Source organism: Macaca mulatta, chromosome 3 (assembly GCF_049350105.2).
Source record: "Macaca mulatta isolate MMU2019108-1 chromosome 3, T2T-MMU8v2.0, whole genome shotgun sequence".
Lineage (NCBI taxonomy): Eukaryota > Metazoa > Chordata > Mammalia > Primates > Cercopithecidae > Macaca > Macaca mulatta.
In genome coordinates this window covers 145842623-145856303 of record NC_133408.1, presented here as the reverse complement: position 1 = coordinate 145856303, position 13681 = coordinate 145842623, and the positions used below count along the sequence as shown (strand labels likewise).

The following is a 13681-nucleotide window of genomic DNA, read 5'->3' as shown; positions in this document are numbered from 1 at the left end:
GTGGGAAGAGAATGTCAGTATTTACTCTTTTGTTTATCTGAGAAATTTTAAATTGGTGTACAAAACTTTTAGTAGTTAGTAAGACGGTTTGCGTATTGTGCAATTTGGCTTTAAGAGCAAAGGAGAACTTAGAGACTATGGGTTCTAGATGCTGTGTCTGCCTATCACAGTTTCTCTGAACTTTGTGATTGAACTGGATTCATGTTGGAGTTACATCAGACAAAAACCAAAGTCATTGGGCACAAGCAGAATAAATCCAAATCAAAAGTATAATCATGAGTTTGTTAAATGCTTTATATACTTCTTTAAAATGTACTTAATCTAATATTAAGGTTTTTTTTTCTTGAATCCGTATAATTTGAAAGGTCTAAGGGGAAAAACTTGTTTTGAGCCACTTTATGATGTGAATTCACTTCATAGGAAATAACATGCTTGTTTTTAATGTACTTTAAAGGGTTTGGACCAAATTTTAGAAGGCGTATACATAGTGTTATAAATTTTTTTAAATAGTTACTTTTTATATTCTCGATTATCAAAGCAAAATCATTTAACTTTGAAAAGCTCTTATACTTGTTTTCAGCTTTAATTATTTATGTTGCATGTATATTTTTCCATATAGGTTTTAGAGATTTTAGGTAAGAAGTTTCCTGTTACTGAGAACTCAAAGGGCTACAAGTTGCTGCCACCCTATCTTAGAGTTATTCAAGGGGATGGAGTAGATATTAATACCTTACAAGAGGTATGTGTTTTATATTAAAAGTTTCAATAAGGCAATTCTTATAATTAAGCTTGTTTATATTTGTTGGATAAAGAACACAACATAAATACAATTTTAAGTCTTTGTGTTTATGTTGGTATAAATCTCTGTGCATTGCTTAAAGTTTAGAAATATTAGTTTAAAATACAGAAGTGCCAGCCAAGCCATACTTACTCTTCCAGTTGTCATTGGCCACCCTGAATGATGAATCTAAAGAAGTATCACTGTGAAACAAGAAAATGTCAGTCAAGAAATATTCCTTGGAATATAAAACCAAACCTTGACTCTGCTGGCATAGGTGTGAGTTTTCATAGACCGGAGCTTCACAAATCTGTAAAACTCATATTAATGGGTGCTTTTTCAGAAATTATAGAATAGCTGTCACCTCTTCGAAATTAAGTATTGACTGTCATCACTATTAGTTTTAGCCAAATAGTGTAAGTGTTATGCAGGCATACCTCATTTTATTGTGCTTTGCAAACATTGCATTTTTTGCGAATTGAAGGTTGTGGCAACCCTGTGTTGAGCAGTCTGTTGGTGCTATTTTTCCAACATGTGTTCACTTCGTGTCTGTGTGACACTTACTGGTAAATTCTCACAATATTTCAGACTTTGTCATTATATCTGTTACGGTGATCGGTGATGAGTGATCTTCGATGTTACTACTATAATTGTTTTAGGGCACCACAGAGCACACCCAGAAAAGACAGTGAACTTAATTGATAAATACTGTGTGTGGTGTGACTCCTTCACCAGTTACCTATTCCCTGTCTCTCTCTGCTCACTTCAAGTCTTCCTATGCGCTGAGACACAACAGTATTTAAATTAGGTCAGTTAATAACCCCACAATGGCCTCTGAGTGTTCAAGTGAATGGAAAAGTCACATCCCTCTCATTTTAAATCAAAACCTAGAAATGATTAAGTTTAGTGAGGAAGGCATGTTGAAAGCTAGAATAGGCCTCTTAAGGCAAACAGTAGGCCAAGTTGTGAATGCAAAGGAAAAGTTCTTGAAGAAAAATAGAAGTGCTACTCCACTAAACATATGAATAAGAAAGTGAAACAGCTTTATTGATGACAGGGAGAAAGTTTGAGTGGTCTGAATAGAAGATCAAACCAGCCACAACATTTCCTTAGGCCAAAGCCTAATGCAGAGCAAGGCCCTCGTTTCAATTCTGTGAAGGCTAAGAGAGGTGATGAAGCTGCAGAAGAAAAATTGGAAGCTAGCAGAGGTTGGTTCCTGTGATTTAGGGAAAGAAGCCATCTCTGTAACATGAGTGCAGAATGAAGCAGCAAGTGCTGATGTAGAAGCTGCTGCAAGTTACCCAGAAGATCTAGCTAAAATCATTGATGCAGGTGGCTACACTGAACAACAGATGGTCAGTGTAGAGGAAACAGCCTTCCATTGGAAGAAGGTACCATCTAGGACTTTCATAACTAGAGAGGAAGAGTCAACGCCTGCTTTGAAAGGACACGCTAACTCTCGTTAGTGGATAATGCAGCTGGTCACTTTAAGTGGAAGAGAGTGCTCATTTATCATTCTGAAAATCCTAGGACCCTTAGAATTTGCTGAATCTACCCTGCCTGTGCTTTATAAATGGAACAACAAAGCCTGGATGACAGCATGTCTGTTTACATCATAGTGTACTGCATATTTTAAGCCCACTGTTTGGACCCACTGCTCAGGGGAAAAAAAAAAAGATTGCTCTCAAAATATTATTGCAGATGGCATCTAAGATCTGATGGAGATGTACAAAGAGGTTAATGTTGTTTTTCGTGCCTGCTAACACAATGTCCATTCAACAGCCTATCCATCAAAGAGTAATTTCAAATATTATTATTTAGGACATATATTCTTGGCCAGGTGCGGTGGCTCACGCCTGTAATCCCAACACTTTGGGAGGCCGAGGCGGGCAGATCACGAGGTCAGGAGATCAAGACCATTTCTGGCCAACCCGGTGAAACCCCGTCTCTACTAAAAATACAAAAATTAGCCGGGCGGGGCGATGCGTGCCTGTAGTCCCAGCTACTCAGGACGCTGAGGCAAGAGAATTGCCTGAACCCGGGAGGCGAAGGCTGCAGTGCACCAAGATCCTGCCACTGCACTCCAGCCTGGGCAACAGAGCAAAACTCCATCTCAGAAAAAAAAGAAAAAAGAAGAAATATAGTCTTAAGTGTATAGCTGAAAAGGATTCACCATTCTACATGCCGTTTAAGAACAGGCTTCATGGGAGGATGTTAAAATGTCAGCATTAATAGGAATTTGGAAGAAATTGATTCTAACCCTCACGGATAACTGAGTCTTGATTTGACTTTAAGACTTCAGTGGAGGAAGTAACTACAAATGTGGTAGAAATAGCTAGATAACTAGAATTAGAAGTGGAGCCTGAAGGTATGACTGAATTGCTGCAGTCTCATGATTAAATTTGAACAGATGAGGATTTGCTTCATATGGATGGATAAAGAAAGTGATTTCTTGAGATGAAATCTCCTTCTAGCAGAGATGCTGTAACATCGTTGAAATGACAACAAAGGACTTTCGAATATCAATAAAATTGGTTGATAAAACCAAAGCAGGATTTGAGAAGATGCACTCCAATTTTGAAAGAAGTTCTTGTGTGGGTGAATGCTATTATACCAAACAGCATCACATGCTACAGATAAATCTTTCGTGATCGGAAGAGTCAATTGATGCGACAGACTTCATTGTTGTCATTTTAAGACATTGCCACAGCCACCCAACCTTCAGCAACCCTGATCAGTCAGCAGCCATCAACAGTGCAAGGGCCTCCACCAACAAAAAGATGACTCAGGCTCAAGTGACCATTAGCATTATTTAGCAATAAAGTATTTTTAAGACATAATGCTATTGCACACTTAATAGACTACAATGTAGTGTAAACATAAGTTTTATATGCAGGAGGAAACCAAAAAATTCCCCTGACTTGCTTTATTGCAGTGGTCTGGAAGCAAGCCCACAGTATTTTCAAAGTATGTCTGTATTGTCTTAAAATTTTTGCCTCTTGTTTACTAAATAAAGTTCCTAGGAGCCATAATTTCATCATAACTAACATCTAAAATACTCTGTAGAATATCACTAACATAATGGAGGCCGTCCACATTCAGAAACCACTGACATTTTGATGTATACCAATCTCAGATGGTATCTACAGCTATGAAACACAGGATTTTTTCTGTTTGAAAGTTCGGTGGTGGTAAAGTAAGGTCAGTTCCCAAATTACAGTTTTCCAAAGATTGATTTGGGAGTGAGAAGTATTATGTTTTGTAGAGATGGGGGTCTCGCTGTTTCCCAGGCTGGCCTCAAAATCTCCTTGACTCAAGCCTCCCAAAGTGCTGAGATTACAGGTGTGAGCCACCATTCCCAGCCCGTATGTGCATCTTTATAGTTGAGAATCAGCCCAAAACTGTACATGAATAAAAACTACATAAACAAGAATTAAATATTGAGATAAATACTCTTTGGCATTAGTGAAACTTAAACAGAACAAATAGGGCATTGAATCGTTTTGTGTTAATGCAGATGTACTCAGGAAGGAAAAATGTCTCTTTTTTTTTTTGAGACGTAGTTCACTCTTGTTGCCCAAGCTGAAGTGCAGTGGCACGATCTCGGCTCGCTGCAACCTCTGCTTCTCGGGTGGCTAGGATTACAGGCGTGTGCCACCACGCCCATAATTTTTTGTATTTTCAGTACAAAAGGGGTTTCACCATGTTAGCCAGGCTGGTCTCGAACTGCTGACCTCAGGTGATCTGCCTGCCTCAGTCCCCCAAAGTGCTGGGATTACAGGCATGAGCCACTGCGCCCGGCCAGAAAAATGTCTTTAAAAGAAAAAAAAAGCTGGGCCTATAGGTGTACCTAAAGGATAATACAGATGTTCCTCTCAAGTTAGCATGGGGTTGCATCTCAATAAACCCACTTTTAAGTTGAAAATATTAAGTGGAAAATGCATTTATTATTCCTAACCTACCAGACCTCGTAGTTTAGCCTCGCTTACCCTACAGGTGCTCAGAACACTTACTAGCCTACAGTTGAGTAGTCCTCTAACACAAAACCTATTTTATAGTAAAGTGTTGAATATCTCAAGTAATTTATTGATGTTCCACTGAATGCAAATGACTTTTACACCATTGTTAAGTTGAACCATTGTATGTTTGGGAACATCTTTACTTGTAATTTCTTTACATTGGTATGAAAAATATGTTCTTAGAAGCAGGAAAAAGAATTCAGTTTTGCTCTGTACGTACACTAAATTAGATGCTGTAGTTTTGATAAAATGAAAAATCTGCTTTGTTTGGAACAATTACTTTCTTCTTTGACTGTCAGCCTCACTCTTGGACTTTGCTACTCAACCTGTCACCCCTGTGACATCCCATGAGGTTTACAGTGTAACCCTGCTCTAGGTTTTTCACTTTGCACTGTGTACCAAAATGAAACTGCTTATTTAGGAAAATAAAAATCTCTCATGTTGGACAAAATACAGAGTGTCTACTTTTTCTATTGTGTTTCAGTTATGGATTCAATCTTCTTGGGTATCATTGAAACCTCTATTCGAGTGATTTATTAAAACATTAACATAGTATTGCATTCTCAGAGTTGGCAAGAGGAAGCTTTCTTTCAAGTCTCACATGTAGTAAATGTTTTTCTTCCCAGACTCAAAATTCACTTTAACTCCAAATTGTCTAAATTTTAAAACTTTTGGTAAAGAAAGTTAGCCTGAAATACAGTGATATGATATTAGATGATACTGTTCTTTGTTATTTCCTCATTTTGTTTTTGCTTCTGAAGCATATCTAAAATGAGGTGACAGGTCAGAAACTCTTTTCTCTATATTTTACCTTACCCTCCATCTACCTGTTTCCCTTTCTTCCCCTTTTCTGTTCTACTCTTTGCATTTCTTCTGTATTGAAATTCACTTTGTTCACAAATTTAAAGGAAAACCTAAATTCAGGGGCTTTGGGTACCTTTAGGTTCAGGTACAATAAAGACATGAGACTGAGACTGGATTTGTGTACATCCTAAAGGAATCACTTTTAAATAAGTTTTGTATGTTTTCATCTTGATTCTTCTAGATTCATCTTGATTCAAATTAGATGGTTGGCATTTAAAAAGAAAGTTGCATTTCTAAATGTAGATTTGTTTAAAAAATGAAGTTGCTTGGGATTTGTTGGGTTTTTTCCTTTGCAATGTTGAAAAAAAAAAAGTCAAATTGGGACTATTTGGTGAGAATGTGGTAACTTTGATACACATGAGGCTGTTAAGATTTCCTAATAACTTCTGAAAGTTCTGTTTAACTAAAACAGTGCCAGCGTTTCCAGTTACTTCCTGTTCGACTATTCTCATGAAATAAATGGTTACCAAACTTCACTTGCCACATTCTGTCATCAAACTAATTGAATATGTTAAATAAGAAGGCAGGTGCTAGGTAAATAAACTTGACTTTGGTGAAAGAAATACAAATGACATTGATAATAAACACATCTTTAAAGTTGTATGTCCCTTGAAAGAACTCTTTTAGAACTGTTCATACAGGTCTGTCTAGCTGGTTTATAACTAATCATTCTCCCAAAAATAATACAGTAATAAATCTTAACACCCAGAGCGTCTGTCCATAATTTTGTTTCTGGCACTGGTGCACCAGCCATAATAAAATGACTCTACCAGTATATCAACTGTTATATAGGAGAAGTATTTTATATTCTTTTGCCACCAATATCTTTTGATTCTTACATGTTCCATTATATATGACGTGTAATCATATGGTGTATTGTGACTTATTTGTGATGATTACAGTCATTCCTAGAGTCTAGTAAATTGGCTCCCATTGCTTTTGTTGCTGACATCTGGACAATAACTTAAAGAGGTGAATGAGAGAAGTTGACTCAAGTAGTCTTAGATATTTATAGCTATTTTTTTCTCACTTTCTCTCATTTCCTTCACTCCCTGAATCCTACCAGAACCACAGTGACAGTAATACAGATTCAGAAACTATGAATGAAATCCTCTTCTTCCACACATATCCATCTTTTGGGGGTGGGTGGGTCTTTAAAAACAAAATGCAGGCTATGATTATCTATTTATTGACTGTGTTATAAAACAGCTCTTGGATGCTTCATCAATATTGTCCTTTGAAAATAATCTCCATTGTCTTCCAAATTAAGGTTTTGTTTGGTTTTGTTTGGTTTTAATCTTCTAGATTGTAGAAGGCATGAAACAAAAAAAGTGGAGTATTGAAAATGTTTCCTTCGGTTCTGGTGGAGCTTTGCTACAGAAGTTAACAAGAGATCTCTTGAATTGTTCCTTCAAGTGTAGTTACGTTGTAACTAATGGCCTTGGGGTATGTCACCTTTTAATTACTTCTGTGTTAGTACCTTCCTTATATATCTAGGTAGAATGTGGTTATTGAGTGCAATTGTCAAAGATTGATGTGGCCCTGGACTGTTAATATGTTGTTGGGTGTTGCTGACCTTAACTCAGAAACAAGGAGAAGGGAGATATTAGGTAATAACAGACATAAGGAGACAGATTCGGAAAAAGTAAGACCAATAAGGAAAAACATTTAAGAGAGATAATACAGGTCAGTCATTTCCCACTGCCTTCGTTTATACCTTTGGATCAAAAAGTAATATTTGGGAACATCAGCTTACCTAGCCATCATATATTAAAGACAAGCAAGTATATAATCACTGACCAAACTGTTTTAGGAAGGTAGAATATGAGGTTTGGATTGTTATACCACAATCATATTCTAGTAGCCATAGAACAGCTAGGCAACTGAACCACCACCCCCTCGCTTCTTTGTAACGTCTTGAGAGCTGGAGATTCTATAGAGCAAGGGACAGAGGCAGGAGGATGCTAAGAATTGAGAACACCTGAGTTGATTCCCTGCTTTACTCTTCCATCGTTCTTTGGAGAGTTCTGGGATTGACTGTTTTGTTGCTGCTTGTTCCATTGCCTCTTGTTTCTGTGGCTTTGCTGCCTACCTTTCTGATGCAGAAACACTCTGCTCTCCTGAGGTTCTCTAAGTCTTTTGCTTCTGACAATAACAAGGCAAAAGTAAAAAGTACCAAAAGAGGGATACGTTATGAAATAGGAAAGCCTTTACCTTAGAAATATTCTTGTTCCCTCTCCAAAGATTGTGTGTGTGGTTTTGGCATAGTTGGTATAGTTTGGCTTTTTTTCAACAGCATGTACGTGCTTTGCTTACTATCAGTTTAAAGGCAGTTTGTAATATAAAAAGAGATACCTTAAGGGTCACGTGTTAGAATGCTCACAGACTTCCTACAAATGGAGTATTAGGTGTTCTTCAGTGGCAAAAAGGATATCCAAGATGTCATACTTTTTCTTTATTACAAATGACTATCCTTCAAAACAGGTTAAAGTGTTATGTTTCTAAAAGCCAGATGTGGATTGGTTCAATTACACCTATTAAGTTCTTAAAACTTAAATGTAAATTATGTATATGCTTTCTTGTAAGGGAGTGTTTAGACATTTCTGATGATTAGTCTTCTATTTCTCTAACTTTCTTAATTTGGATTTCAGATTAATGTCTTCAAGGACCCAGTTGCTGATCCCAACAAAAGGTCCAAAAAGGGCCGATTATCTTTACACAGGACGCCAGCAGGGAATTTTGTTACACTGGAGGAAGGAAAAGGAGACCTTGAGGAATATGGTCATGTATGTATCTATGCTGTTTTTTTTCAACAGTAGTAGGTTGGCTCACCAATTAATAAGAAAGGAGGTTCTTATGTTATTGTTTTTGTGGAAGACAAAGTATTATATTTTATTATAAAATGTCCAATTGCTGACCTGGCCTACCAAAATAAGATACAAAACAAGTTTCTACGTCATAAACATGGGGCCTGTGTATACACAGGGAGAAATATTTCGTAAGTATAGTGATTGACAGCAAGTTTGTATATACTTTATCTAAAAGCAAACTGTGTTATCTTAATATAAAATGTGAAAACAAGGTGACTTGATTTGGATTACATAATAAATGGTGAAACCTTGATTTAACCAAGTTTTCTGATTCAAATGATCTAATGGTCTTTAGCATACAAAAGTACATTTATATTTGTGAACTCGAGTTAAAAAAATTTTGGTTTTTAAGCCACTTGATCAAAAAAACTTTAGACAGAACTATTTATGAATATTCATATTATCAGAAAAAATACTAAACATGAATGTACTATTACGTCCTATTTTGATTCTTTATACAACATCACAATTACTGCTTATAACATGTTACTTTTATATTTTTTAATGTTTTGAGCCAGAATTGAAATAATTTTGTTACCGTTAATGAAAAAATAACTCTTGTACCTACTAAGATTTTGGCAGATTTAGTTTATCCCAGATGAGCTAAACTCACTTCAAACTAAAAGTAAAAATCTAAGTGTGATTTTTAAAAAAGAGTATGTGAATGACACTAGAATAAACTAGAAAATCAATTTATAATCATCTAGGCAATTTGATTTAAGAATAGGAACTAGTATTCCCTTATATTTAAATTTATGAAAGAAAATGCTACAGCTAAAGCACTGTGGTTTGAAGCAACACGATGACAAAAATACTAGATAATGTCATATGCACCTCAATCTTCAGACTAGATGGAAAATTGAGATTACTTCTGTGGACTTTTCGGAGAGAAACCAGAAGCAGATAAGCTTTACCAGACCCAAAGGGAATTTAATTTCTTCAGTCTGTCTTTGCTACTCTGTATAGATGAAGTGGATTACCTTTATCATCAACTTTTTTAGTGTAAACAGAAACTTTAACCCAGTCACTGTGCGTTAGTCAAGAACGCAATACCTATTTTTCTTTGTTTCTGTTTTGGGATTGGTTTTGGGCTTTTTGTGGGTTTTTTAGACCAAATTTAGTGACTAGCAAATTTATTAAACTTCCAGTTGATAAGTTTAATCACTGTTGAGTTTGTTGGCCAGGAACAAAGCAAGGTTTACCAGGCTTTTTTGCTGCACCATCAGAGTGATTGTCAGTGATAGCCACAGTTCTCCTTGACACCCAGGCATCTTCCTTCAACTTGAAGGAAAAAAAGAAAAAAAGATTGGTCAGCTAGGTTTCTTGATTTTCCTTTAAGAAAACTGGTTTAAGAATGTGGTATTGAGGTCATTCCTTTTCATAAAAGTTAAATATTTCTACATACCAGGCAACTCAGTGATTGGCCATTTTAGATACTACCTTGGTCCACTAGCATTTTCTATGCATCAAATCATCTCACAATTTGAACACCATTGGCATCTGTTGTGTATTTGATTGGTTGGTCTAATTCATCACACCAGGATTCAGGTATTTTGCTTCATAATGTAATCTAATCATGAAATTTCCATTTATGCAGGATCTTCTTCATACTGTCTTCAAGAATGGCAAGGTGACAAAAAGCTATTCATTTGATGAAGTAAGAAAAAATGCACAGCTGAATATTGAACTGGAAGCAGCACCTCATTAGGCTTTGTTTTATGACTGGGTGTTTTTGTGTGTGTGTGTGTGTGTATATGTGCATGCACACACACATACACCTGTGTGTATGTAATACATAATGTTCATTGTACAGATGTGTGGGGTTTCTTTGTGTTTTATGATACATTGCAGCCAAATTATTTGTTGGTTTATGGACATACTGCCCTTTTTTTTTTTTTTCCAGTGTTTAGGTGATATCAAAATAGGAAATGCACTTAACCATGTAAAAGATCAGTGCTAAAGTAAGCTTTTTAGGGCCTTTTGCCAGTAGGTAGTCACTCAATGTGGTATTGATCTTTTCACAAATAACAGAACTGAGAAACTTTTATATATAACTGATCACATAAAACAGATTTGCATAAAATTACCATGATTGCTTTATGTTTATATTTAACTTGTATTTTTGTACAAACAAGATTGTGTAAGATATATTTAAAGTTTCAGTGATTCAACAGTCTTTCCAACTTTTCATGATTTTTATGAGCACAGACTTTCAAGAAAATACTTGAAAATAAATTACATTGCCTTTTGTCCATTAATCAGCAAATAAAACATGGCCTTAACAAAGTTGTTTGTGTTATTGTACAATTTGAAAATTATGTCAGGACATACCCTGTAGAATTACTAACCTCACTGCCCCTTGTAGAATATGTATTAATCATTCTACATTAAAGAAAATAATGGTTCTTACTGGAATGTCTAGGCACTGTACAGTTATTATATATCTTGGTCGTTGTATTGTACCAGTGAAATGCCAAATTTGAAAGGCCTGTACTGCAATTTTGTATGTCAGAGATTGCCTGTGGCTCTAATATGCACCTCAAGATTTTAAGGAGATAATGTTTTTAGAGAGAATTTCTGCTTCCACTATAGAATATATACATAAATGTAAAATACTGACAAAAGTGGAAGTAATGTATTTTAAAGTAATTACACTTCTGAATTTATTTTTCATATTCTATAGTTGGTATGACTTAAATGAATTACTGGAGTGGGTAGTGAGTGTACTTATCTTAAATGTTTTGATTCTGTTATATTTTTTATTAAGTTTTTTAAAAATTAAATTGGATATTAAATTGTATGGACATCATTTGTTAATTTTAAACTGAATCCCCTCAATAAGTAATACTGAAGCACATTCTTAAATGAAGATAAATTATCTCCAGTGAAAAGCATGACGTGTTTCAATAGAAGAATCTTAAGTTGGCTAAATTCAAAGTGCTTGACATCAAAATGTTATAGAGTGATTAGCTACTAGATTCTGAATCAGACATCACATCTAGAGACCAGTTTCTTTCGAATGATTCTTTTATATATTTAACTCTGTTCTTCTGAGGCAGCGGTTGGCCAACTATGGCCCAAAGGCCAAATTCGGACTCCTTTTTATAAATGCAGATTGTCTATGGCTGCTTTCCCACTACTCCAGCCAAAGGTAAACAGCTGCAGTAGAAGCCAAATGAGAATCATAAGAAGCCAAATGAGAATCATAAAGCCCAAAATGTTTATTTACCTGCCCTTTACACAAAATCACACAAAAAGTTTCCTGATCTCTGTTCTAAGAAAAGGAGTGTGCCTTGCATTTAAAGGGAAATATTGGTTTCTAGGGAAGGGAGGAGGCTAAATAGTTGATAAGGAATTTTCCTCTTTTGTCCTCTTTTTTTCTCATTTAAGAATCTGATTCTGGAAGACTGATTTAGAAAAGTTTTAACATGACATTAAATGTGAAATTTTAAAAATTGAAAAGCCATAAATCATGTTTTAAATAGTTACCTGAGAAAATATTTTATCACTAGAATAACCTAATTAGAAGTGAGTTATCTTCATTAAATGTTTTTTGTAAGTGGTATTAGAAAGAATATGTTTTTCAGATGATGCTTTAAACATTTAGTGAGAACAATAAGCATTATTCACTTTTAGTAAGAGCCTTCTGTAATCTATGGTAGAAAATAATTTTAAAATGATTTTTTAATGTATTTGAGTAATGATGAGTATTAAAAAGAACACACATTTCTTCACAAAATGTGCTAAGGGGCGTGTAAAGAATCAAACTATTACCAGTAATAGTTTTGATAATCACCCGTAATTTTGTATTTAAACCATTTAAACATTGAAATTATTCTACAGACAGTATTCTCTGTGTTCTGTGAATTTCAGCAGCTTCAGAATAGAGTTTAACTTTGAAACTTGCAGTGAAAAAAGCTATCCATTTGTTCACAACCATAAATCAGGAGATGGAGATTAATTCTATTGGCTCTTAGTCACTTGGAACTGATTAATTCTGACTTTCTGTCACTAAGCACTTGGTATTTGGCCATCTCCATTCTGAGCACCAAACGGTTAACGTGAATGTCAAGTAGAACTCTGCTGTGTGTCACCCTTAAATCAGCCTAACTCTTCCCGATAAAAGCAAATGGCATTTACGGATTTAAGTCATTAGATTTTAAACTGACATTAATTAATCCCCCTTGATTCATTATATCATCAAGTATTTATATTTTAAATAGGAGGTAGGATTTCTGTGTTAAGACTCTTACTTGTACCCTATAATTAAAGTAAAATGGTTTTTATGAGTATCCCTTATTTTCCCTTCTTAAATTGTTATCAAACAATTTTTATAATGAAATCTATCTTGGAAAATTAGAAAGAAAAATGGCAAGGTATTTATTGTTCTGTTTGCCATAATTTAGAACTCAAACCTAAGTAGTTGTAGTTTTACATTCCTTTTTAACCCAGTCAGTGGAGAATGTCAGCTTTTCTCCCAAGTTGTATGTTAAGTCTATTCTAATATGTACTCAACATCAAGTTATAAACATGTAATAAACATGGAAATAAAGTTTAGCTCTATTAGTGAAGTGTTAAATTTGTGTGCTTCAAGTAATGCCATTTTCAGGCCTACCTGTTTTAAGTATTCCTCCAGTTCAAAGAATTAGAAGATGAGAGAAGGGCAAGTGTCAAAGCTGACTCCTCTTTTCTGCTTTGTGCAACTGTATAGATGACAGTGCCTCTTACTAAGGAAGAACACTGGAGGGACACCAGATTTGAGAGAAAAGAGCATGATTCCTGTGGTAAGGCTTGAGATGCCTTTGACACATCTAAATGCAGGTATTAAGTAGGCAATTGATGATACAGGTTTGTGGATAGAAGGGCCTCAAGGTATGACTGATGTATACCTTGGAAGGTATACATCTTTGGAAGCACAAGGTCATTGGAAGCACACAGTAAAGGATACTTTTCTAGGGAGAATATAGAGCAGGAGTTGGCAAACCCCAGGCCATGGGCCAAATCCAGCCCACCATCTGTTTTTGTAAATAATTTTATTGGAACATAGCCACACCCATTTATTTAGTTATTGCCTTTGGCTATTTTCATGCCACAGTGGCAACACTGATTAGTCGCAACAGAGAAATTATGGCTGCAAAAACTAAAATAAT

At 35.4% G+C, this 13681-nt stretch overlaps 1 protein-coding gene across 1 annotated transcript in view; it reads left to right on the top strand.

The window, feature by feature from the left end:
• Nucleotides 1–13097, top strand: part of NAMPT (nicotinamide phosphoribosyltransferase) — a 37203-nt gene extending 24106 nt beyond the window's left edge. Inside the window, exons 8-11 of the mRNA XM_015134665.3 lie at nt 620–739; nt 6967–7107; nt 8313–8447; nt 10129–13097. Coding sequence (XP_014990151.1) covers nt 620–739; nt 6967–7107; nt 8313–8447; nt 10129–10239 — 507 coding nt within the window. The 3' untranslated portion in view covers nt 10240–13097. The remainder of the gene's footprint in view (nt 1–619; nt 740–6966; nt 7108–8312; nt 8448–10128) is intronic.
• Nucleotides 13098–13681: the final 584 nt, after the last annotated feature.